Source organism: Bombina bombina, chromosome 11 (assembly GCF_027579735.1).
Source record: "Bombina bombina isolate aBomBom1 chromosome 11, aBomBom1.pri, whole genome shotgun sequence".
Classification (NCBI taxonomy): Eukaryota; Metazoa; Chordata; class Amphibia; order Anura; family Bombinatoridae; genus Bombina; species Bombina bombina.
The window spans coordinates 169,351,222-169,378,783 of record NC_069509.1 but is presented as its reverse complement, the minus strand read 5'-3'; the positions used below and the strand labels follow the sequence as shown (position 1 = coordinate 169,378,783).

At 39.6% G+C, this 27,562-nt stretch overlaps 1 protein-coding gene across 1 annotated transcript in view; it reads right to left on the bottom strand.

Annotated features, from left to right (window-relative positions):
• VWA3A (von Willebrand factor A domain containing 3A) overlaps window positions 1-27,562 on the bottom strand; it is a 147,692-nt gene that overhangs the window by 103,739 nt on the left and 16,391 nt on the right. The window contains exons 6-11 of the mRNA XM_053695138.1: window positions 24,589-24,687; window positions 20,829-20,935; window positions 15,759-15,884; window positions 14,628-14,727; window positions 13,708-13,773; window positions 10,623-10,754 (exon numbers count right to left, since the gene is read on the bottom strand). Of these exons, the coding sequence (XP_053551113.1) occupies window positions 10,623-10,754; window positions 13,708-13,773; window positions 14,628-14,727; window positions 15,759-15,884; window positions 20,829-20,935; window positions 24,589-24,687 (630 nt within the window). The remainder of the gene's footprint in view (window positions 1-10,622; window positions 10,755-13,707; window positions 13,774-14,627; window positions 14,728-15,758; window positions 15,885-20,828; window positions 20,936-24,588; window positions 24,688-27,562) is intronic.

Here is a 27,562-nt window from a genome sequence, read left to right as displayed (position 1 = left end):
ATCCCTCTCCCCTCTGTCTCTCTATCCCTCTCCCTCTGTCTCTCTATCGCTCGCCCTCTGTCTCTCTATCCCTCTCCCTCTGTTTCTCTATCCCTCTCCCTCTGTTTCTCTACCCCTCTGTCTCTTTCTCTATCCCCTCTGTCTCTCTCTCTCTATCCCCTCTGTCTCTCTCTCTATCCCCTCTGTCTATCTCTCTATCCCCTCTGTCTCTCTCTCTATCCCCTCTGTCTCTCTCTCTATCCCCTCTGTCTTTCTCTCTATCCCCTCTGTCTTTCTCTCTCTCTCCTCTCTCCCCTCTCTCTCTCTCTCTCTCTCTCTCTCCCCCTCTCTCGCCCTCTCTCTCTGTCTCTCTCTCCCCTCTGTGTCTCTCTCTCCTCTGTCTCTCTCTCTCCTCTGTCTCTCTCTCTCCTCTGTCTCTCTCTCTCTCTTTCTCTCCCTCCCCCTCTGTCTCTCTGTCTCTCTCTCTCTCTCCCCTCTGTGTTTCTATTTCTCTCCCTCTACCCCTCTGTCTCTCTCTATCCATCTCTCTCTCCCTTACATGTCTCATTCTCCCCCATGGTCTCTTTCTCTGTCTCTCTCCCCTCTGTCTCTCTTTGTGTCTCTCTCTCCCCTCTGTCTCTCTATCTCTCTCTCCCTGTCTCTCCCACCCCCTCTGTCCAATTTACATCTAATATCTAATTTCCTTCATACTCTTGATATCCTTTGTTGAAAATCATATCTAAATTTGCTCAGTAGCTGCTGATTGGTGGCTGCACAATAGATACCTCATGTGATTGGCTCACCCATGTACATTGCTATTTTTTCAACAAAGGATATCTAAAGAATGAAGGCATATCCTAGCCAGTGCCTCACCTGCCTCTGACCTCACTGCACGTCACTGCTGCCAACCTCCTGTGGCGAAAGGCAAAGAATGACTTGGATATGAGGAAAGTAGGGGGAGTATAATAAGCCTTTGACTGGGGTGTCTTTGCCTCCTCCTGGTGGCCAGGTTCAGTATTTCCCAATAGTAAGGAATGATGCCGTGGACTCTCCTCATATTAAGAAGGAAATTGCCTGCTCTTTCCGATCGGTGAAAGTTTAAATCTGACTTGTAATTAATAAATGACCTATAGTATAGCTAAGATGACAAATCTTACAGGTATTTTATGTGATTCTCATCACTTAGTGTGAAATAAACACTGACGTATAGTGTTTGGCACAGTTTTAATTCAATTAATCATAAGTAATTAATAACACATTCCTAAACCTGGGAAAATGAAAAACAAGACAAACTGGTTCATAATTCCTTGTGCCATAATTAAAAAGATCTACATTTGTCATAGTTTATTATTATTATTATTATTATTATTATCGGTTATTTGTAGAGCGCCAACAGATTCCGCAGCGAGAGTATAATTGTTAACAACTTTCTAATTTACTTCTATTATCAATTTTTCTTCATTCTCTTCGAAGCTTTTGTTGAAAAGCAGGGACATATGCTTAGGAGCTGACCAATTGGAGCACTATATGGCAGCAGTTTTGCAAGAGCACTAGAGGGCAGCACTATTTCCTGCCACAAAGTGCTTTAGACACCTACCTAGGTATCTCTTCAACACAGAATATAATGAGAACAAAGCAAATTTGATAATAGAAGCAACTCAGATTTTTTTTTTTAAATTGTGTGTTCAGTCTGAATCACAAAAGAAAATGTTTGGGTTTCATATCCCTTTAAGTTGTTTACCTGGCGTGCTTCCATACAGTTCTAGCTCATTACAAGCACACGCTTGCAAAACGGTTTACGCAAATAAAATGCTGTAATTGTAAAATATTTGCATTTTCTGTCGTGTTATCGTAAAGTCTCACTGGATATAACATGAGGGGTCTCGAGGTGCCGGTTATGCGTGACCTGGGGCAATCTAGAGATGTGCTTGTGATTTTTCACTTACATTCAGGCCCAGCATGCAGAATTCATAAAAACTCTATTGCGAGTGAAGTTGCTCGTCTTGCGGTCGTTGGTCGCTAATTCAAAGCCGACAGGGGCATTTCAAGTTACAGTGGGCAGTTTTATCGAAGGCGTTTTTTCATTTTACTTACTTTGTTCTGTGACATTTTAAAGGTGTCTTTTTGATGCCTTCACAGACAATGTTTTTCCACACATCAAGAGATTGATTATAATAAAGACTGATTCGCAAATGACAGCTTTGATGAAGATCGGTTACAACTCTTAACAAGTTCCACAATTTTCAAGTTCCAATGTTGAAGGGCAATAAAAGTGGAACAATTACATGCTCTTATTTATTAGAGCTTATCATTTTAAAACGGTTGACCCTGCACTACTATGTATTTAACCCCCAAAGAGTTAAACACAAAGTAGAAATACCGCTCAAGTCCCGCAGAGCACTGCATTTGGCGAACAGAAAAGTCAGCCGATTCAATGAGCAGCATTAATTGCAGAACTCAGATGTGGAACTAGTACTGCTTATTGTCAGCGTTTTCCGCAGTACTTCTACTGTGTGTTTAACCCCTTTGCTAGGGTTAAACACACAGCAGTGCAGGGTCGATAGTCTTAAAATAACATGTTTTCATGAATTAGAGAATGTCATTTTTTGACCCTTCAACATTGGGACTATTATGGCCCTTTAAGGTGAGTATTTAATATAAGTTTTATAAACAGATTTTAATGAACACAGCTGACTTCTTCATGTGTGGTTTCTAGATAAATGATAAAAAATGTTTTTATGGAAACATTAAGCTTAGTTAAAGGGACGTTGTACTCTAAATTTTTCTTTGCATAAATGTTTTGTAGATGATACATTTATACAGCCCATCTGGGAGTGTTTTTGTAACAATGTATAGTTTTGCTTATTTTTAAATAACATTGTGCTGATTTTCAGACTCCTAACCAAGCCCCAAAGTTTTAGGAGAATACTGATGTATACCTACTCCAGCTTGCTCCTGTTTGGGTAAAGAGTCTTTTCATATGCAGAGGAAGGGGGAGGGGGGAGTGTCTGCTATTTCCCACTTGCAGTGGGTGTTCCAGTAACCTTTTAAACAGAGCTAAACTGGGAGCTTCTAAGTAAGTTTTTAAAACTTTTATACCGGATTTTTAGATCAGTATCTGTGCATATTATTCTTTATAGTAGTGTCTATTACATACAGTTATATGAAAATTGGTGTACACTGTCCCTTTAATAAAACTATAATTTAGTAAAAGCTTATCCAATATAGTCTTATACCCACTGGAACATAATTAATTATCCAAGGCCACCAACCTACTTAGTAGCAGGTAACTAATGACACAGTTTAACAATTTATTTGGTACTTTAAAATCATAAGGTCATTTATAACATAAATTATGCTTACCTGATCATTTCCTTTTCTTTAGATGGAAAGAGTCCACAGCTGCATTCATTACTTTTGGGAATTAAGAACTTGGCCAGCAGGAGGAGGCAAAGACAGCCCAGCCAAAGGCTTAAAAAATCCTCCCACTCCCTTCATCCCCCCAGTCATTCTGCCGAGGAATAAGGAACAGTAGAAGAAATACCAGGGTGAAAAGGAGCCAGAAGAATAAAAATACAGACGCCCCACATAAAAAATACGGGTGGGGAGCTGTGGACTCCTTTCATCTGAAGAAAAGAAAATTATCAGGTAAGCATAATTTATGTTTTTCTTCATAAATGGAAAGAGTCCACAACTGCATTCATTACTTTTGGAAAAACAATACCCAAGCTATAGAGGACACTGAATGCCAAGACGGGAGGGTACAAGAGGCGGCCCATTCTGAGGGTATCAGGCCTGAAACCACTACCCAACAAAACTCTGCTTCGTCCGAAGCCGAGAACATTGAAAGTAAAAAGCCCCAAGGACACTGACCCGCAGATAGTCCGGAAGCCTAGCTAGAGACCGCAAAATCAGACTCAACTGAGCCAACAGTCCCCCAGGAGACACCGTCGCCCTGCGGTCGGCCCCCAACCACACACCCCTTACTAGCGAAGGGAACACCAGCCCAAAACTCCCAAAGGGACAGGGCAAGAAAAAATCAAAGGGCACCACAAAATTCCAATAAGGAAGACCCCCAGAACGAGCCCAGCTCCTAAAGACCTAAATGGGTCCACAACAATAAGGGGAGGCAATGCCCAGACCAACAATAACAAAATGTCTAGGACCGGGCCTCCGAACAGCGATCTTTACTCTCAACATCGAGTGGAAGCCCCAAAACGACAACTGAATACTTATTCTCAAGTCGTCAGCACTTAGAATACTGAAGTATTCAACACAAGTAAGTGTAGCAGACCCAGACGAGGTAAACACCCGGTCAAGAAAATGCAAACGTGAACCGGACGACCCAAGAGAGAATACTTTACTAAGAAGTAAAATGCGGCTAAACAAGATATCGGATTGTAAAAACTCCAAGACAGAGGGCACCCTCTAGGCAATCCTAGCCGCCAGACCGACACATAGGTCCCAAAAGGAAAGAAGCATAGAACCTCAATTAGGCCCATTACACCCCCAAGGAACAACAATATCAGGACCTACTCCCAGCCGGGCCAGCCCAAGCGTTGCCAGAAGAGTCTAGCAAAGGCCCATCTCGACGTGGAGCCAACAAGACTCCAGATAGAACAGAACAACCCAGAGAGCATGCCTCTCTCCAAATAGGTTAAACCCTCTGTTCCATCCCCTGAATCTAGGAAAAGTCCTAAAACAAGGCCTCCATAGGAGAACAAGCCCCCCCCCAAGAAAAAGGGGGCCATTAGAGACAGAGCACCTGCCCACGAAACACAAGGCCTCAGGCTGAATCGGAGAGAACTCGCCATCGCTGGAAGGAATCCCCTGAAAATTAGCGCACAGACAGGGTGCATTAGCTGCAGCGTTACCCTATAACCCTTCGCTATAAGCCATCAGGTTACTTCAGCAAACCGTCCAAGGTAAACCGGTTATTGAGCGTAGGCAAAGCCAATGAGTGGCGGTCCTCAGGAAATCTGGCCAAACGTGATCAGATCTACTAGCCAGACTAAAGGACTAAAGGTCATAGCCCAAATTCCCGGAACAGGAGAACCCCGAACCCGCCCTAGATCCAGAAAATACCGGTAACAACCCGCAACAGGATCCACAAGGGAAAATGCTGAGCAAAAGCCTCAGCACCCAGAAGAACCAGGGCGATGATAGGTTTGAGCCCCCAATTGTTTAAAACAAACAATATCCCAGAAATGTAAACACCCCGTCTGATATAGAAAACAGACCCACAGGGAGATATTAATGTAATATCCAGGAGAACCTGGAGAACGAGAACACCTAGCAAGTCCCGACCCAAGGAAGAGACCACCCCATGCCGAAGTCCAACGTTTCAAAGGAGCTAAGGCATTTCGAACCAAGACACTAGAGCACGGAGAGCACAATCCTATTGGCTGATTGGAACAGTCAATAGGATAAGAGCTGCTCTAATCCTATTGGCTGATTGAAATATTTTACCAATAGGAATGCAAGGGACGCCATCTTGGATGATGTCACTTGCATTGAAGTTCCAGTTTACGGCGGCGACCGTATGAAGAGAATGCTCTAAGCCGGTGTAAGGTAGCTCTTTGTTAAATCTCTATGTGAATAGTAAAGTGGATCTTCAACTGCAGATCTTAATATATATTGTATCACGTAGCACAAGATTATTTAATTAAGAATAATCTGGCGGCTAGAAGTGAATTAATAAGTTCCAATAGGACACAGATGAGAATTGCAAACAAGTATTCTACATGCGGCAGTCTCATATATCAATGTAAGCAAAAATAGAGGCAGTTCAGAATGGATTAGGTAAATACCTACAACTCAGGCTCTTGATATTAAAATATGTGCTTAATGCTTTCAGAGTCTATTAAACCTCCATTACTGATAAAGGTTGATGAACAGGAGAACAGGTAGAGACTTACGCCAGCTGCGGTAACGAGTGGAAGGAATAGTAAGTCCGTTACAATAGGCTCAGGAACTGCTCCGGTATCGGAGCGACAGCAGGAAAGCTCAGATCTCTGGCAAAGCACAGGTGACGTCACGAGTGGGTGTGCCAGCGTTCCGTAGCTGTTATGAATTACCGATAACCAGAGTAACAGAGTCACTTAAATGATGGTAATATTGACAGCAATAGGGATAAGATCTGAAGAGATTCAGACTACGTGACCAAACTTTCTGTGACTGGAGAGACGAAGAGATTGTCAGTGCAGACTTGAAGTAGTGGGAATGCAGAAAGGTTAGGTGCAAAGATATCTCAAACTGGATATTGAATATAAATCCAGTAATTGTAATTCAAGGTTTAGAATATATACTACTTTATGAAAAGAGCGTGAGGCTCAGAGACAAGACAAACTCAATAAGTAAGCACCTGAATTATGTCAGAGTCCAGGTTAAATAGAGAATGTGGGCAGGTATCAGAAGATTAAGGTGGTATTGAGAATTCTTAATAGCAAGCAGAGTGGAAAGATAAGGTGGAAGGGTGTAATCCTGACAGCCAGATGTCTTAAGGATGGACCCGCTCCACACCGGATGGATGAAGATAGAAGATGCCGTCTGGATGAAGACTTCTTGCCGTCTGGATGAGGACTTCGCTGGCTGGATGAAGATCAAAGAGGCTGCCTGGATGAAGACTTCTTGCCGGCTGGATGGAAGCGGGACTTCAATAACTGTAAGTGGTTCGTCGGGGTTAGTGTTAGGTTCATTTAAGGGTTTTTGGGTGGGTTTTATTTTTAGATTAGAGTCTGGGCATGTAAAAGAGCTAAATGCCCTTTTAAGGGCAATGCCCATACAAATGCCCTTTTCAGGGCATTGGGAAGCTTAGGTTTTTTTAGATAGTTATTTTATTTGGGGGGGTTGGTTGTGGGGGTGGTGAGTTTTACTGTTAGGGGGGTGTTTGTATTTTTGTTTTACAGGTAAAAGAGCTGATTTCTTTGGGGCAATGCCCCACAAAAGGCCCTTTTAAGGGCCATTGGTAGTTTATTGTAGACTAGGTTTTTTTATTTTCGGGGGCTTTTTTATTTTCATAGGGCTATTAGATTAGGTTAATTCTTTTTTATTTTTGATAATTTGTTTCTTATTTTTTGTAATTTAGTGTTTGGTTTTTATGTATTTAGTTATTTTTATTTTTTTTAATTTTAGTGTTTATTTTTTTGTAATTTTAGGTTTTAGTGTAAGGCAGGTTAGGTTTTATTTCACAGGTAAGTTTGTATTTATTTTAACTAGGTAGTTATTAAATAGTTAATAACTATTTACTAACTAGTCTACCTAGTTAAAATAAATACAAACTAACCTGTGAAATAAAAATAAAACCTAAGCTAGCTACAATATAACTATTAGTTATATTGTAGCTAGCTTAGGTTTTATTTCACAGGTAAGTATTTAGTTTTAAATAAATATTATTTAGTTAATAATTGTAACTTTAGTTTAGCTCTATTTTAATTATGTTAAAGTTAGGGTTAGGTTTAGGGGTTAATATAGTTTAATTTAGCTTGTTGCTATGTGGGGGGCTGGCGGTTTAGGGGTTAATAGGTTTATTTAGTTAATAATTGTAAATTTAATTTAGCTATATTTTTATTATGTTAAAGCTAGTGGGTGTTAGGGTTAGGCTTAGGCTTAGGGTTATGTTAGGGTTAGGGGTTAATAACTTTAGTATAGTGTCAGCGACATCGGGAGTGGCAGATTAGGGGGTTAATAGTTTTATGTAGGTGGCGGCGATGTTGGGGCGGCAGATTAGGGGTTAATAACTGTATACAGGTGGCGGCAATGTTGGGGGCAGCAGATTAGTGGTGTTTAGACTCAGTGTTTATATCACGGTGTTAGGTTTTAACATTATTTTCTTTTCCCCCATAGAAATCAATGGGGCTGTGTTACGAAGCTTTTGTTTCCGCGATCGCAGTTGTTAGGCTTTTTTTTTGCCGGCTCTCCCAATTAATGTCAATGGGGAAATCGTGCACAAGCATGTCAAAGCAGAGCTTGATTTCGGTGTGGTATGGAGCTCAACACAACCATATCGCCCGCACAAGCCTGCTTTTTAAAACTTGTAATAGCAGCGATATAAGGAGGTGAAATAACGCCGCTTTTGTGGCGGTCTTTAAAATCCCTATAGCGCTCAAAACTCGTAATCTAGCTGAGTGTAAGCACTCGGCGCCTCAACCAGACCAGCCAGGCAATACAGGCGCCACGTGTCTGAACAAGCCATGAGACAGAAGATCTGAACCCAAGCATGACCAGCCTGAAGACAGGACCATAACTGTCAAGCTGCCTAAATCTTTCCTCCGAGGGGAAGAGAATAACAGACAAAACATAGGACTAACATGTCCCTTAACAAACTTCCACAGAAGTAAACAGCGAGAATCGATCCCAGAGAAAGTTCCCGAAGGAAACATATATCAAAAATAAAAGTCATCCTAACCAGATAAAAGAAAATATAAGGCAACCCGTAGGTAAACGCCCAAGAAGAAACAGGCATACCTGCAGGACCAGCCAAACGGAACCCTGATCTTCCAACAAAAACTGGGAAAGATCTCAATAACCGACAATCAGGAGTTAACGTCATCCCATCATGTCTAATGAGGTGAGCCATTCGAAGTAAAATACTGCGGATTCCCGTATCCGTTAAGGATAGGATCCTCTAACAACTCAAAAACGTGTCTGAGTAAAACGCGAAGGCGCGCTATTTTGTAACGAAAGGCACAACACTCAGGGACAGCTACACCCGCAGGGAACTGTATAGGCCCACCCAAGGCAAGGAGACCCGGGACAATAGGGCACGAGCAAAAACGCAAATAAACGTCTGGACTTTGCAGACGCATAATCTCCAAAAATATGTGAAAGCAAAAACGAGCTGCAACCTCCGGGGGGAACAAACCGCCCTGCAAGGAGGGATAAACATAATCTGGGTTATCCGCATGTGTAGTAGTAGGGAGCGGTAGGGAACTCGCCTCTCGGAGGACAGAACCCCCAAAGGCGGATGATTCAGCGGACCCTTGATGCCCCGAGCACGAGGAACAAGGCGCTCTAATATGGCATATCAAACATAACTGATTGACCTGCGTCAACGGGGCCAATTCACATTTTTCACATGTCGAAAAATCTGAAATTTGAACAGTCTCAGCATCAGAATCCCCATAACTAGATAGAGAATTTTAATAATAAGGACTAAAGAAAATTCTAAACGGCACCTGACACCCACAATGGCTGGGGCACATACCACCTCCTAGGAACCAGACACTAGCAGACCAGAATTTTTCAGTCGACACACGGTCAGGAATGCGGAGATGGAAAACCAGAACGTAAACACGTCGAGTCACAAGGCCCTTATGTTCTAAGCCGAGAGCCCAGTTAACACTACACATAAGCAAATTGAATCACATAACAAACATGATTAAAAAAAACCTGTTTAATAATCCACCTCAGGAGATATTAACCCTCGATTCCAAGATACCAAAGGAGCCTCCCTGAGGCCCTATATTATATACTTAATAAGTCCCACAAGATAGTACCTTACGGGAAGCAAATAAGTTAAAGTACATTCTGATGAAGTAAAATGAAATGATCTTACCGGAATCTACACCGTGGAACAGGAACACGGCCCTTCAAGTGTGACGAATAGTAGCAGCACCTCCGCCATGGGCTTGAGAGAAGAAAGCAGGCAGTGAAGGGAAGTTCGACAATGCCGATTGCTTGTGGAGCTGTTAATATGAGTCGGGATGATTTCGCAGCAAGACTCTCCCTGCATCTCCGGACTCTTTCATCCAGGCCCTCACTGAGAGACTGATAGGATTACTTAAAACTCCCGTCCCATGTCGAAGAGTACTACCCTCCATAAGAGACAAAACAAACTTCTGACACTTCTCTGCCAACCTCCTGGGACGAAAGGCAAAGAATTACTGGGGGATGAGGGGAGTGGGAGAGGTATTTAAGCCTTTGGCTGGGGTGTCTTTGCCTCCTCCTGGTGGCCAGGTTCTTATTTCCCAAAAGTAATGAATACAGCTGTGGACTCTTTCCATTTATGAAGAAAAAGACAATTCGTAAAAAATATAAAAAATAAATATTTATAACTGATATTGTTCAGAAGTAACTGAGTACCAAATCTACATCAATATTTAACATCAAGGGCTGAGGCAAATGTAGATAACGTGTGTAAAATGGCGACCAATCATTCACAATCACATGTAAAAACATAAGTAACGTGCTCACACATGGCTCTTACCCAGATGCATTAAAAGGACACAACCCCCCCAAAAAAATTGTTTAGGTTTCAGATAGAGAATACAATTTTTAACAACTTTCCAATTTACTTCTATTATCTAATTTGCTTCATTCTTTTGGCATCCTTTGTTAATAATGCATATCTAGAGAGGCTCAGGATCTTGGAACTAGCTGCTGATTGGTGGCTGCACATATATGCCTCATCTCATTGGCTCGCAAGATGTGTTCAGCATTGTTGCTCCTTCAACAAAGGATATCAAGAAAACAAAGCAAATTTGAAGAAGAAGTGGGAATTTGTTTAAAACGGTATGCTGTATTTGAGCCATGAAAGTTAAGTTTTATGTCCCTTTATTTACAACATTTATGTTGATAATCTCATATGTACTCAAATAAATACATCAGAAATAAAATAAGTATTAACAGATAATGTATCTTACCTCCTGCATTACGCTGATCAGTGCGTCCCCGAGCTTTCCTTGACGCATTTCCTGGATCTTGTTGAGAGTGTCTACAGCTTTGTGTTTCTCATTAAGCAGCAGATGAACATCGGTGCTTTTGTAGATCTCATCCTGTATAACCCAAAAGTAATTAAAGCTATATGTGTGTGTGTTATTTTGTAATCTGCCCCTTTTACATATTTCCCATTGCAAAGAATAGAATAGAAATAGATGTTTATGATTCACATAAAGTCTCGAAAAATCCTGTCTTGGTTCCTTTTCCATGATAGCATACTTAGGTAAGCTCAGGAGCGTGCACGTGATTTTTAGCATTACATGGATAGCATGATAAAAAGCACTACTATAGTGCGCAAGACATTTGCACGACCCCTTATGACAAGGAGCCAAGTTTCAAGAGTAAGAGGTAAATTTGATGACAGAAGTAAATTAGATTCACACTTTAGCTGAATTATGACAGTTTAAGTTTGATTTCCATGTTCCTTTAACAGCTTGCAAGATGCTTTATTTGTAAAGAAGCACGATCCAGTCCAATTGTTAGTTGCTGATTAACCCCTTCCTGCCATTAGGACGCTCCATGCCATCCTAACTGCACTGGGCTTTAGCGCCAATAGGACGGCATGGAATGTCCTAGCCATTCTGCTGTCCTGAAGCCATAGGCGCTTCCTGAATGGGATGGTGGGCTGGATGTTGTGCTTAGCATCCTAGGGACGCCCCCCCTGACCCGATCCCATCATTGAAATCACACATCACATGAACAATCTCGTGATTTTAATGTCTACTTATTTGCTTACATCAGAACTTTGTTTTCCGATGTAGACCAATAAGTCCCGGTGGGAAAGGGTTAAAATGCTAAAGATGATATTAAAACAATGGTAATAACGGCTAAGCTTTTTCTACCTATGCCCTGTCTCATCATAATAGTGGGCCCTTTTTATGAAATGGATATGAACCATGTCACGTGCACAAATTTCACCACCAAAACCTCTTTAAAGGGAAACGTAACCCAATTTTTTTCTTTCATGATTCAGATACAGGGAGTGCAGAATTATTAGGCAAATGAGTATTTTGACCACATCATCCTCTTTATGCATGTTGTCTTACTCCAAGCTGTATAGGCTCGAAAGCCTACTACCAATTAAGCATATTAGGTGATGTGCATCTCTGTAATGAGAAGGGGTGTGGTCTAATGACATCAACACCCTATATCAGGTGTGCATAATTATTAGGCAACTTCCTTTCCTTTGGCAAAATGGGTCAAAAGAAGGACTTGACAGGCTCAGAAAAGTCAAAAATAGTGAGATATCTTGCAGAGGGATGCAGCACTCTTAAAATTGCAAAGCTTCTGAAGCGTGATCATCGAACAATCAAGCGTTTCATTCAAAATAGTCAACAGGGTCGCAAGAAGCGTGTGGAAAAACCAAGGCCTAAATAACTGCCCATGAACTGAGAAAAGTCAAGCGTGCAGCTGCCAAGATGCCACTTGCCACCAGTTTGGCCATATTTCAGAGCTGCAACATCACTGGAGTGCCCAAAAGCACAAGGTGTGCAATACTTAGAGACATGGCCAAGGTAAGAAAGGCTGAAAGACGACCACCACTGAACAAGACACGCAAGCTGAAACGTCAAGACTGGGCCAAGAAATATCTCAAGACTGATTTTTCTAAGGTTTTATGGACTGATGAAATGAGAGTGAGTCTTGATGGGCCAGATGGATGGGCCCGTGGCTGGATTGGTAAAGGGCAGAGAGCTCCAGTCCGACTCAGACGCCAGCAAGGTGGAGGTGGAGTACTGGTTTGGGCTGGTATCATCAAAGATGAGCTTGTGGGGCCTTTTCGGGTTGAGGATGGAGTCAAGCTCAACTCCCAGTCCTACTGCCAGTTTCTGGAAGACACCTTCTTCAAGCAGTGGTACAGGAAGAAGTCTGCATCCTTCAAGAAAAACATGATTTTCATGCAGGACAATGCTCCATCACACGCGTCCAAGTACTCCACAGCGTGGCTGGCAAGAAAGGGTATAAAAGAAGAAAATCTAATGACATGGCCTCCTTGTTCACCTGATCTGAACCCCATTGAGAACCTGTGGTCCATCATCAAATGTGAGATTTACAAGGAGGGAAAACAGTACACCTCTCTGAACAGTGTCTGGGAGGCTGTGGTTGCTGCTGCACGCAATGTTGATGGTGAACAGATCAAAACACTGACAGAATCCATGGATGGCAGGCTTTTGAGTGTCCTTGCAAAGAAAGGTGGCTATATTGGTCACTGATTTGTTTTTGTTTTGTTTTTGAATGTCAGAAATGTATATTTGTGAATGTTGAGATGTTATATTGGTTTCACTGGTAAAAATAAATAATTGAAATGGGTATATATTTGTTTTTTGTTAAGTTGCCTAATAATTATGCACAGTAATAGTCACCTGCACACACAGATATCCCCCTAAAATAGCTAAAACTAAAAACAAACTAAAAACTACTTCCAAAAATATTCAGCTTTGATATTAATGAGTTTTTTGGGTTCATTGAGAACATGGTTGTTGTTCAATAATAAAATTAATCCTCAAAAATACAACTTGCCTAATAATTCTGCACTCCCTGTAGACAATACATTTTAAAAAACATTCCAATTTACTTCTATTATCTAATTTGCTTCATTCTCTTGGTATCTTTTGTTGAAAAGCATATCTAAATAGGCTTACTAGCTGCTGATTGGTGGCTACACATAGATACCTTGTGTGATTGGCTCACCCATGTGCATTGCTATTTCTTCAACAAAGGACAGTTGTTTAAAATTGTATGTTCTTTCTAAATCCTAAAAACAAAAATTGGGTTTAATTTCCCTTTGTCACAAGACAGCTCCACAAGGTTGTTATCACCACTGCACTGCACACATAAATTCTTGTATTCCAAGACTGTAAATTAGTACAATAAACAAATTGAAAACATTCTTGAATTAGACCTGAGGCTAAAAGTGATCTAGAACTCACTAAGTCAGGGCAAATTAACAGGAAAAGGGCTTCATATCCACAATTAATTTGTATGTTTTTATTTGCAAACCTGCCCTTTTACCTCTTTCCAGGAAGAGTAGCAATGAAACCTTCCATCCACTGCTTCTGCAAAGTTCTGTAAAGAGTCCTGTAATGGAAAATAACTGGGTTACCTAAATGTGTTTGCAGGTTGCTATAAAAGGGGATGAGGTTTCAACCATGATACTTGCATGTAATCATCTATCATGGGGGCGATATTGTAGACGCAATCGCAGAATCAATTGTGCAATGTAAACATATGGCAATTGTGTGGTGGTGACATTGCAAGTGCAGGTGCAATAAATATTATACCCAAATGGTGGCGATATTGTGATACAGGATGTGGGTGTTTCAATGTATCCTACAAGACTATAAAAGGCAACTTTGTTTTTATATGTACAGACATGAGAGTAAGGGGCCCGAAACATTGTTGCTTTGTTGTACTTTGGACCCTGATATGAGATTAGAATAAAGGTCCCATTTTAAAGAACATTCGTGGCTGGAACCCTTGCATATGCGCAGGAAGCAAATTACAACAATGACAACTTCAGGTCCAATATACATTGCAAAATGCTTCTAAAGTTATTTAAAATGCATTAATATTTCTATATCCCTTTAAGAAATGTAGAAAACATCTAGAAAAACTGGGCCCCGCAACTGAATTTATGTTTTGTCAGCAATACAAATTGCAATTCTTTTTACTAGCGGAGTTACACACAGAGCTCACTACCCACTCACACTCAACAATGTCTTGAAAAACAGGCCATAACTTTTATCATCCCACACAAACTAATAATAAATAAGAATAAACAAGAATATCTCCATTGTTTACCTGTTACAACTAAATGTTTGAGTGTAACAAAATAATTTTCACAGCTTATTGTACGTCTGCTATCTGAGGCAGGGAGTGTGGTTGTAAATCATGCGGTATAACACACAGACAAAACTCCAGCGACACGTTACCTGGCCAATGCTATCAAATGCAACCGTGTGGATTTGTAGATTTCTACCCAGAGTGCACTGCTGAAGGTAGGCAGATAAAACCTCAGGGGTCTGATCAGGGCTGGAAATGCAGAACACAAGAAGTAAATACACAGCAGAGATTAATCTTATTGTAACATCATTAGGGGAGTTATTTTAGATATTTAGCATACATGGTATTTCAGCTCTTCTATCCTATTCCTTTTTATTATATATAGTATATAGAACTGGAAATATACTGCACTCACAGATATTGACACAGGTAATTAATGCTATGTAAGTCCGGATGCAACGCCCAATTAGAAATCACAAAAAAAATGTCAGGTGACCCATTCCAGTTTTTAGAGTGCCTCCATCTCCAGGTTTTGTTTGTGCCTAGGAAAATGACAAATGTTTCTGTGTCCCCCTTGTTAGTTAGTTTGGACGCTAGCATGTGTGGTTGTAGTTTAGCACCCAGGCAAGAAGAGACCTTGAAGTGGTTCCTGTGTTTATCCCCATTTGGTTAATGCTGTAACTAACTCTTCATTCTAAGCTTTTAGCCTAGCTGTGTGCATCTAAGTGAGTGCTGGTCATTCTGTGTGTTGTATATATATATATATATTCCCCCCCCCCAAAAGAAACAGCACTTTTTTTACATAAAATAACTTACAAACGGCTTGACCAAGTTCATTCAATCTTCATATAACTACATGTAATAGACACAACTATAAAGAAGAATATGCACAGATAGATCCAGTATAAAATCTTTTAAAAAGCTCCCAATTTAGCACTTCTAATGAGGTTAGGCTGGGACACCCAATTAAAGGGGCTGAGAAAGCAGAAAGAGCCGACCCTTCCCCTCCCCTGCATATGAGAATACTCATTACAGAAAAAGGAGCAAGTAGGAATCTATAGACTTGGTTAGGAGTCAGCACAATGTTATTCAAAAATAAGCAAAACTAAACATTGTTACAAAAACACCCACCGATGGGCTATATAAACGGATCATCTACAAAACATTTATGCAAAGACAAATCTATTGTACAGTGTCCCTTTAAACTAAAGCTGCCATAGCTGTATGTGTTGTGCTGGCCATTCTGTTGTATTTTGTAAATATGCTGTTTAATCTCTTACCAGCTGCTCACAACAATGACAAGCGAATCTATTTCTTGGATCTGCAGCACATTCCGTAATGCTTGAAGTAGGTTACAGCTGCCGGCAGGTTGCAGCTTCTGAATCCATTGTCTGGCTTCGTGCAAACTGAAGAAAATGGCAGAAAAGTAGAACTGTAAACAAAACCAATTAAACGTTTCCTCAAATAATAAAATGCTGCTATGGGTCTGGGTTGATATTCGAAAGCGTTTCACTCAAGCAAGGCGGTACAAGGTCCTGCACATTTTACATTGGGAGCTGCGTATCCCTCTAGGGGTATTTCCTACATTTCTGGAGAGACACAAACATTGGCCCCATGCTCTAAAAGGCCGGTAGACATGGCAGAGGACACTGTATGTCCGCCGCCCGTCTAATCCATTGAATGAAGACTTCCTCGTGCAACACTGCTCCTGCGCAAGAAAACAGGGCCTGTCAAGCACCCTGCACAAATGTGTTTGGTTGTTTTATCTCCGCCACCTCATATAGTATAGTGCTCAAAAAAAATACCAATTTAACAAGTATTTTGAAAAATATTAATCAATGTATGTATGAAAAATCATATAAATGGGGGGGTGATCCTAGTAGGCCGCACGTCCTATAGCTGCTGCAGAAATAATAATAATCCATCGATTATTGGGTATATAGTGCAGCATTCGCCCCTGCAAACTTTACATATAGTTTACCTAATAGGAATAGATCCTTCTGAAGCTGTTTTGCTGCATTTATGACCCCAGGGCTGAGGACAGGAAAGTTAAGGCCCGAGGCGGCAGCCTCATTTACAGCCTTGGCGCACCACCAGTACCGTGATAGAGCCCTTATTTATATTGGAACGGTGTCACTTATTGATGCCCTATGACTGTGTAACTACATCAGTTGATTGATGTCTATGTTATAAATGGAAAACGACAGATGTGTATCCTGAAGTGCCGCAATTCACAGAGGAACTTCTGCTGAAATTATGCAGTTTGTATGAAAGTATAAAGTAGACGCGTATATGCTGCTTTGATTGCTGGCGGGTAATAACCCTTGAGTGCTAGCAAGATTATATTTGCCATTTGTTTTGTATATGTTGACTACAGAAATGCATTAAGCTAAGAAATGACCTTAACATATCAAGCACACTTCATGCCTCATTAAGGTTTTAACCAGTGACGCTTGGTTGTGAATGTTATATTTGGATGCTACTTGAAGGGACAGTCTAGGCCAAAAAAACTTTTATGATTCAGATAGAGCATGTCATTTTAAACAATTTTCCAATTTACTTGTATCACCAATTGTGCTTTGTTCTCTTGGTATTCTTAGTTGAAAGCTTAACCTAGGAGGTTCATATGCTAATTTCTTAGACCTTGAAGGCCACCTCTTTCAGATTGCATTTTAACAGTTTTTCACCACTAGAGGGTGTTAGTTCATGTATTTCATATAGATAACACTGTGCTTGTGCATGTGAAGTTATCTGGGAGCAGACACTGATTGACTAAACTGCAAGTCTGTCAAAAGAACTGAAATAAAGGGGCAGTTTGCAGAGGCTTAGATACAAGATAATCACAGAGGTAAAAAGTATATTAATATAACTGTTTGTTATGCAAAACTGGGGAATGGGTAATAAAGGGATTATCTATCTTTTAAAACAATAAAAATACTGGTGTAGACTGTCCCTTTAAAGGAGTTTAATAAAGTTTTTTTCAATGTAATTTTTCCTTATTATTGATTATTGTTTGGTGTTGTGCGGGATTTGTATACCTATTTAATTTAATATTTCATACAGATAAGTGGAGTTATCTATTTTTCCCAGCACCACTGATTAATATATATATTTTTTAATTCATTTTTATTGAGGTTTTAGACATACAACATAATACAAGTAAACAATTTAACAAACATATTATATATTGGTCGTGAATGCAATAAAAGTCTTCTCAGGGGGTGTCTAGGGACACTTTCTAGGTTTATTATTGATAATGGATAAAATCACACCTTTCCAGTTGGATTAAGAAATCTGACATCCAATCCCAATGGGATTTAGCTAGCTACTAATCAATTCTATTGATTATCTACTTCTTTAGGGAGGGGGGTCATGGCACTATAGAAATGGGAATGCTCTAAGATATAGTTGTTCATTCTTGGGTATTCTCATCAGGTAAACCTATGTAAATTGTAGGTGTTGTGTGGTTAAAAGTCAGGGTCTGTGGGAAAGGGTGATAATGGTACTTGGTTGTGGTAAGAGTGTTGAGTGGATTCCCATAGGAATTGAATGTCTAGAAACATATCAATCTTCTGCGTTTTATAGTATCCGTATTCCTCTAAAGCAAGTATGCCTGTAATACGCGATATCCATTCAGAGATGGTGGGTATTGATGTTTTTTTCCAGTTTGTGCTATTAAGGTTTTTACTGCGTTAAGGGAGAATTGCAGTAGTTTAAGACGAAGTTTGCATGGGTGTTTAAAAGGTAAGTTTAAAAGTGTCATGGATGGATTTAGGGACTGAATTATCAAGCTCCGAATGATGCCCCTGTTTCCGCGCGAGCATTCAGACTCGCCGGAAACAGTAGTTATAAAGCTGATCCGCTGCCTCTGAGGCTGCGGTCTTCAATCCGCCTGATCCTATACGATTGGGCAGATTGACACCCTCTGCTAGCGGCCAATCTGCAGGGGGTGGCATTGCACAAGCAGTTCACCAAACTGCTTGTGCAATGAAAAATGCCGACAGCGTATGCTGTCTGCATTTATCGATGTGCGGCGGACATGTTACGCTACATTGTATCATGTCCCTCCGCACTTTGTTAAACGGGCCCCTTAGAGTGAAAAAAGGGACCGAACAGGGGTTGGAGAAATTTTTCAAGTGAAGACCAAAGAGGTACAACTTTGGGAAAGTTCCACCAGATGTGCCTTTAGCATCGCATCCTCTCCAGCATTTGGCAGAGGAGTTGGGGTAAAAACTTTTAAGGCGGGATGGGGTTAGATACCATCTTGTTAGTATTTTGAAGCTTTGTTCTATTAATTTAGTAGCGGTCGAAGATTTTCTGGCGTTATTGAATATGCGTTGCCATGCTTGGAGGTCAATGTCTGTGTTGATTTCTGGTTGCCATCTGGATGTGTAGTCTCTGATTATTATATTTTTTGGATAATATTGAGGTGCCACTCTTCTACAATTGTTTAACAAGATTCAACTTTATTTCTCACTCTCCTAGATGTAAAGGGTTGAAAATGCCTTTTATAACTGGTAGCTTAAAATGTGAAACATATCTAAACCAAGTAAAACACATGTATTTTCAATAAAATCACATGGTTAATTAACTCAATGGGGCATATTTATGATTGTGAGAGCGGACATGATCCGATATAGCGGATCATGTCCGCTGCACATCGATAAATGCCGACAGCATACGCTCTCAGCATTTATCACTGCACCAGCAGTTTTTGTGAACTACTGGTGCAATTCCGCCCCCTGCAGATTTGCGGCCAGTCGGCCGCTAGCAGGGGGTGTCAATCAACCCGATCGTATTTGATCGGGTTGATTTCTGTCCGCCGCCTCAGAGCAGGCTCGCTGGAAACACAGGGCATCAAGCTCCGTACGGAGCTTGATAAATATGCCCCATTACGTTTTAGATATAAACTATACCTATAAATATGAATGATTAATATATTATATTTCAGTACTGAATACATTAAAGCAATAATTCATAATTATATCAATTAACTATAAAACAATCCAGAAAAATATAAAAACTAAACAAAGTGAATTAATTGGTTTAGTACATATTTACAATTATACATGCATGTTATTAAGTTGAATGCGTTGATCACAGGTGAGACTTGTAAACGCCAAACCAGTTTACATCATCTTGTTAGAGTTGCCAAACAACATACTCAAACACTCATTTTCCTCTAAATTTACCAAATTGATGTACGTTAAAGGGACATAAAACTCAATTTTTTTACTTTCATGATTCAGATAAAGCATACAATTTTAAAAAACTTTCCAAATTACTTCTGTTATCAGAATCACTTTGTGCTCTTGATATCCTTTGTTGAAGAAGCAACAACACACTACGGGGAGCTAGCTAAAAATAGGTAAGCGAATGACAAGAGGTATTTATATACAGCCACCAATGAGCAGCTAGATCCCAGTATTGCATTGCTTCTCCTCAGCCTACCTAGGTATGGTTTTCAACAAAGGATACCAAGAGAAAGAAGCAAATTAGATAGAAATAAATTCGGAACGTTTTTTTAAAATAGCATGCTCTGTCTGAATCTCCCTTTAACAAAAATAAAGGTAGGGTTACACCTAGCGCCATATGAAAATGTTGTGCAGATGTAAAACTGAATAAGGAAATGTGTAAACTGGGTGAAAACGCAGGCAATGAGTTTAATGCTTTGTGCTCAAAGTTATTACAATCAATGGAAATGTGCCACCATTTATTAAGGTGTGGCGGGACAAGGTTCCCATCCAGAGGTTAAACACAAAGGTAAAGTTATGCTCTGGAGCCACAAGATTTAGAACATGGCCGGTAAGTCAATCAAGAGCGACAGCTGCATGACCTGGCAACCACTGATGATGTTACGCTTGGGAGCTTCTCATTATGGCATTAAAATATTCCTTAAACATATCTCTTAAAGGGATGTGTGATTTAGACAGAAAATACAATTTTAAAAAAGAAGTTTCCAATTTACTTCTATTATCAAATTTACTTAGTTCCCATGGAATTCTTTTGTTGTAGAGATACCTAGGTAGGCGAAGAACTACATGACAGAAAATAATGCTGCCATCTAGTGCTCTTGTAAATGGATAACATTCTTGCAAAACTGCTGCAATATAGTGCTCCAGACACATGCACGCTCCTGAGCTTACATCCCTGCTTTTCAACAAAAGATACCAAGAGAACAAAGAACATTTTTATAATAGAAGTAAATTAGAAATTTCTTTAAAATTGTATGTTCTATCTGAAAAAAAAAATGTTTAGGTTTCCTTGTCCCTTTAAACCAGAATAATTCACAAACAACAGACATACTCTTCCTATTGGTTTGATAACTCCTCAGGACAGAGAGCACTTACCTGCTAATATTAACATCTCTAGGTGTGTCCCAGAGACGTGAAACATCCGTTCCAAAGGCGCTAAGGAAAAGCCGCTCTTTATAAGCAAGCTGCTCATCTGTCAAGCACTAAACAAGGAAGATAATATTACAGCAATTACAGATAAACACATTTGTATGGCAATAACTGAGATAATTGCTCCCGGATTTGTTACCATCTTGTTCATGCTACTGATTTAAGACTCTCCGTTTCCCTTACTTGTGCGTGCAAACAATAATTTGATTTATGTTATATTAATATTAAAGGAATACTAAAGTCTACATTAAACTTTCATGATTCAGATAGAGCAGCAGTTTTAAACAACTTTCAAAGTCACTTCCGTTATCACAATGTGCACAATCTTGTTATATGCACACTTTCTGAGGCACCAGCTTCTATTGAGCATGTGCAAGAATTCATGGATTATACTATATGCATTTTGTGATTGGCTGATGGCTGTCACATGATGCAGCAGGGAGGAAAATTGAAATCCTTTCGAAATGCTTTTGCTTTTGCATTGTCTTTGTATAAAGCATTTGTTGATTATGCAATTCTACTGGTCTTTTAATATGAACTAATTATCTGTTTGCTAAACCAGCTACATACAGGTAAACAGCTATGCAGTAAACATGCTGCGCTTTATAATACCACTCCGTGCATATCGTTTATTATCCTTTATTTGTTTGTATTTTGTTAATTGCATATATATATACATACTATGCATGTTTAAAAATTGCCTAATGCTCCTTTATGGCACTAGACAATATTAGGGTAAAGGTATACGGAAGCTACTTACACTAATCATGCAATAAGATTGCATTACAACCAAATATTGTGTTTGGGAGATAGTTTAACACTTTTAACGAAATAAGCCTGGAGCACCCACTGAAAGGGGCTGATAGCTGAACCCCCCCCTTGCATATGAAAAGACCCATTACACAAACAGAAGCAATCTGAAGTCTGTATACATCAGTAGACATCTAAAACTTTGGGGCTTGGTTAGGAGTCTGAAAATCAGCACAATGTCATTTAAAAATAATCAAAACTATACATTGTTACAAAAACACATCCAGATGGGCTATATAAATGGATCATCTACAATACATTTATGCAAATAAAAATCTAGTGTATAATGTCCCTTTAAGTCAAAGGACTGAATAGGAAGATTAGCTGAGCTTCTTATAATGAGAAGACATGTGAGTCTGCTCAGTTCAGCTTTGTCATGCCGTAATTTTATTATGTAATACACTGAACCAAGAAAACAATCACACAGCTTACCACCCTACACTAAGTCGCTATGAACTTGGGACCTGGAAACTCAGGGCTGTGTATGGGCAACACAGGGGGTAGAAGCAAAACAGAGCATTCAACCTGTGATTGTCCCAATAAATGCAGGATGGTTGGGATCTCTGACTGTACACAGTTTGTTAATACAACACAAGCGTAGTCGCACTGAGAATTCTGCACAGTAAATGTATAACATAAAGAGAGATCACTACAGCGTAATACACAGACACTCTCAATAAAAGTGGATCATTAAAAATGGCCACAATGAGCAATGCTGTAAACAGATTAATGGGACATTGAAGTTAATAGTATACTATAATATACTCTTATAAAAAGTACATTTGCTTTTGAGGTTATATAGTCCTAGGACTCAATTGTAAGGCATTTTGCAACTCAAAGTGCTTTTACCCATCAGCACCCGCGTTAGCTTAGAGTTTGGCACTACACATGCGCACATAATGCCAATATCAGCTTTAAAGGCAAAAGCTTTTTTTTTTAATGCTTCTTAGTAGCAGTTACTCCCCGGTAGTGTATCAGGACTGGGAGGTCCCATCATAGTCAGACTAATATGTCCCCTTAAACAGAGCTAAAAAAGTCCCAGACGCTAGGGCGCAACTGGTATCTAAAAAAATGGCATTGGCACTGTGATTTGTGGCACTTCCCTCCCTCTTATTCTAACTGGAGCTTTTGTATGATAGCTCTATTTGTGATTGGAAATGCATGTGGCATGCTGGGAATTGTAGTTCCTATGTGCACTATATCAGTATATAGTAGTTCCCAGCATGCCATAAAGTGAGGCTGGTGTTGCACTACCGCATGTGCGTATAACTTCACATGAACAGATTTGCTTTTGTATGGCTACCTACAGAGGACAAGAGGCTGCACCTGAGAGACCAGATAAGTACCAGTGACAGGATAAATATGTTCGTTGTGACCAGTCACAAGAATGAATGCCTCTGTAGCCTACTGGGAGGGAAGGGACTGCGCGTAAGAATCACTATGCTGCAAGTTCTATTTCATTGAATGGGCCGTGTGGTGAATTTCCCTGCATACTGCTGAAGTTAAATCACTTACTGGCAGATTTTTAAAGGGATATGAAACCCAAAATGTCTCTTTCATGGTTCAGATATGCGATTTTAAACAACTTTCTCTATTTTACTTCTGGTTTTTTTTCTTCATTCTCTTGGTAACTTTTGTTGAAAAGCAGGTACGTAAGCTTAGGAGCCAGCCCATGTCTGGAGCACTATATGGCAGCAGTTTTGCAAGAATATTATCCATTTGCAAGACCACTAGAGGGCAGCACTATTTCCTGCTATGTAGTGCACCAGATGCTACCTAGGTATCTCTTCAACAAAGAATATCATGGGAACAAAACAAATTTGATAATAGAAGTTTTTTTTAAATGGTTTGTTCTGTGTGAATCACAAAAGAAAATGTTGGGTTTTATATCCATTTAAAGCATTATATAGACCTTGGTTAACCCCTTGCTTCCAGAATCTGCTGTAATTCATTAAAATGTGGTTTCAGCCTAAACAGCCAGTGGTTTATTAACCCATGCCCTGCCAGAGGGCTCACTTGCTCTAATGCTTCTGTCTTCTTTTGGTAAAGACCATAAAATAGTTCATGTAAGTTAGTGATGCTGGAGACGTAATACCTATAATACAAACATTGTAAATACTGCACACACTATCTGGCACTTAGATTTTAAACAGATTTGTCAAGCTCTGCCTTTAAAGGGACATTTAATGAAAATAGTACATTTTCAAATCTGTTAGAGCATGTAATTTTAACACTAGTGACCCTACAATGTTATGTGTTTAAAGTAAATGTAAATTTTGCTGCTAAAGTGCCCGGTTTTTAAAAATTTGATTAAAAACAGGGGCACTTTAATTCATCAAAATTTACATTTCGCTCGTGTTGTGAAAAGAAAACTTACCTTTTAAACTTGACAGCCGCTCCAGCTTCCTCCACCCGTCGCAAAGCCTCTTCCTGGGTCTAAAATGAGGAACCCGGCTTCCTACAATCACGGTGTTGAATCAGACACTGATTCCCCCGGGGGGGAAGCCGTGATTGGAGGATGACCTATCCATCATTTCTGAAATCAGAAATGGCTTGTGACGACTGGAGGAAGCTGGAGCTGCTGTCAAGTTTAAAAGGTAAGGTTTTTTTTCACAACACGAGTGAAATTTAAATTTTGATGAATTAAAAAGTGCCCCTGTTTTTAATCGAATTTTTAAAAACCGGGCACTTTAGCATCAAAATTTACATTCACTTTAACACTACTGACCCTACAGTGCTATGTGTTTAACACTATTGACCCTACAATGCTAGTGCAGGGTCACTAGTGTTAAAATTGCATGCTGGGTTGTTACAAGTGCTTAGCAAATAAAGGCCAAGAGTGGTTCATTTCACAGACATAATTAAATCATATTTGAAAATAAGATGAGACAATTACCAAAACGGCTCTTAGGAAATCCATTCTTCTAGGCCCACAGTTTAAATCTGATGAATCTATCAGCAGTGCAGCTCGTTCGCCTTTTATAAGGCCAAACATCTATACAATAAAACATAGTTTTAAACATTCATTACAAATAAAGTGTCAATACAATACTCACATACGCAGTATTTATTTTCATTTCAGTTATAAGTTTCCAGTATTGTTTATGATAACCTGGTGAAATAGTTTTAGTCTTCATAAAGTCATTTTATAAGATAACTATAGTGTTAAGTAAAAAGAAATTGTGCACGTGGGGCTCAAATACAGACAGGAAGTTAAAATGATAGTGATAAAGGGACAAAAGGATAGGCATGGGGGTAAGAGGGGCAGTAAAAGCAACCCATAAAATGTAGAGAGACACATGACTCATTGCTGGAAAGAGAATAATATGTCCTTTCAACTTTATGGCTACTTGACCCTCTGAACGTCATGTGGGTAGTATGACAATGGCCATAAAAGGGGGGAGGGAGTTGAAACTGTGTCTCTTTTACAGGTCACAAAGCGGTATGGTGCCTTAATGGGACATATTACTCAAATGCTAAATCACTTGAAAGTGATGCAGCGTAACTAAAAAACTGACATGAAAATATCACCTGAACATCTCTATGTAAAAAGGGAAGATATTTTACCTTAACCCCTTAAGGACCAGCGACATACCCTGTATGTCACTGGCCTTTTTTTGGGACTTGATTGTTTTATAGCGTGGTCTTGCCCCAGCGTTGAGACTGCTCTATTCCACTAAGCCTGCTGGAGGGAGGGTATTAATAATGTGTTCTTGCTAGACTTTTGCTATTATGTCCTGAAAAAACCCTTAATGACCAGTGACATACAGGGTACATTGTGGTCATTAAGGGGTTAAAATATCTTCAGCTCACCACAGTAAGTGCTCTGTTTTACTTCAGCTGCTGTAAAGCTGCAAGTTGAGAAAAAAAACACAATAGCCAATCAGCATCAGCAGTGCTGAGGTCATGCATTGCTTTGCTGTGATCTCATGAGATTTTACTTAAATCCCATTAGATTTCACAGTAAAATTCCTTAAACTTAATAGGAAAATAACATCACTGGGCCTAGCAAGTCCTGGGACTAGCGTTCTTTACAGTGGGGTGTAAATTGTGAGGTAAATATCTTCCTTTTTTACATAGAGATGTTCAGGGGATATTTTCTAGTCAGCTTTTTACAGCTATGCTGCATCACTTTCAAATGCTTCAACGTTTGGGTATCAACAGTGTCTTTTTCAGTACAATTTAAGATTATTATGAAATAATAATAGTAAAAAGAGTCTTCGCTTTCAAACGAGAGGTAACAGACCTTCTAGATTGCATATGTTTGATGAAAAAATAGTGACTATTTTATCCACCAGGCGCCAAGTACAGATATATAAAACTGATTGGTCAAGGAAGCAGCAGTGTCATTTCCATCAGAATTAAACCTACACACAGTTGAGATCTCATATTATAAGGAGCAGAGTCACTTTCCTTTAAATGATGTATCACATGACCTGCTAAATATCATATGGTTGAGGAAAAACCGGCAAACATTAATTATTACGTTACTTAGAGTTAATCCCTTCCTGACGATATTTATTTATTTATTATATCAGGGGGAAAAAATTGAAATCACAGCGCAGTAAAGCCCTTAACAACCGTGCGACGTACAGGGTACGTCAGTCATTAAGGGGTTAAAATATGTATTTGTATACAGGGCTTTTGCAATGCAGCGATTGTTTGCTGATGTACACAATGCACATGTAATAAAATAACTTTAGGGACAGTAAATCCCTGGAGATTATTTGAGTTAAAGGGACACTAAACCCAAATGATTTCTTTCATGATTCAGATAGAGAATGCAATTTTAAGCAACTTTCTAATTTACTCCTATTATCAATTTTTCTTCATTCTCTTGCTATCTTTATTTAAAAAGCAGGAATGTGATGCATAGCAGCCAGCCCATTTTTGGTTGAGAACCTGGATTATGCTTGCTCATTGGTGGGTAAATGTAATCCTCCAATAAGCAAGCGCTATCCATGGTGCTGAACCTAAAATGGGCTGGCTGCTAAGATCTACATTCCTGCCTTTAAAATAAAGATAGCAAGAGAATGATGAAAAATTGATAATAGGAGTAAATTAGAAAGTTGCTTAAAATGTCATGCTCTATCTGAATCGTGAAAGAAAAAATTTGGGTTCAATGTCCCTTTAAAGGGAGAGTCTAGTCCAAAATAAACTTTCATGATTCAGATAGGGCATGTAATTTTAAACAATTTTCCAATTTACTTTTATCACCAATTTTGCTTTGTTTTTTGCTTTGTTTTCTTGGTATTCATAGCTGAAAGCTAAACCTATAAGGTTCATATGATAATTTCTAAGCCCTTGAAGGCTGCCTCTTCTCTCGGGGAATTTTGACAGTCTTTCACCATTAGAGGGTGTTAGTTCATGTGTGTCATATAGATAACACTGTGCTCACGCACGTGGAGTTCCTATGAGCCAGCACTGATTGGCTAAAATGCAAGTCTCTCGAAAGAACTGAAATAAGGGGGCAGTTTGCAGAAGCTTAGATAAAAGGTAATCACAGAGGTAAAAAGTGTATTTATATAGCTGTGCTGGTTATGTAAAACTAGGGAATAGGTAATAAATGGATTCTAACTTTTAAAACAAGAAAAATTCTGGTGTAGACTGTCCCTTTAGTGCTGTTCTTATGTATGTTGTCTTCCTTTTCTTTGCATTAAAGGGACACTAGACACTAAATACATTTCAGGCACCTCCCTCTAATCATGGTGCTGCCATTATGGAACTTAGGTTACATTGCAGGTATCTGAATAGAGTTACTGCATATGTGCAACAGGTCAGCACTGGAATGTAGTGAAAGACAGATTTCAATATGGCGGCAGCCATAACTAGACGGAGGTCGTGGAATAACCTCAATACTATGCTTATAA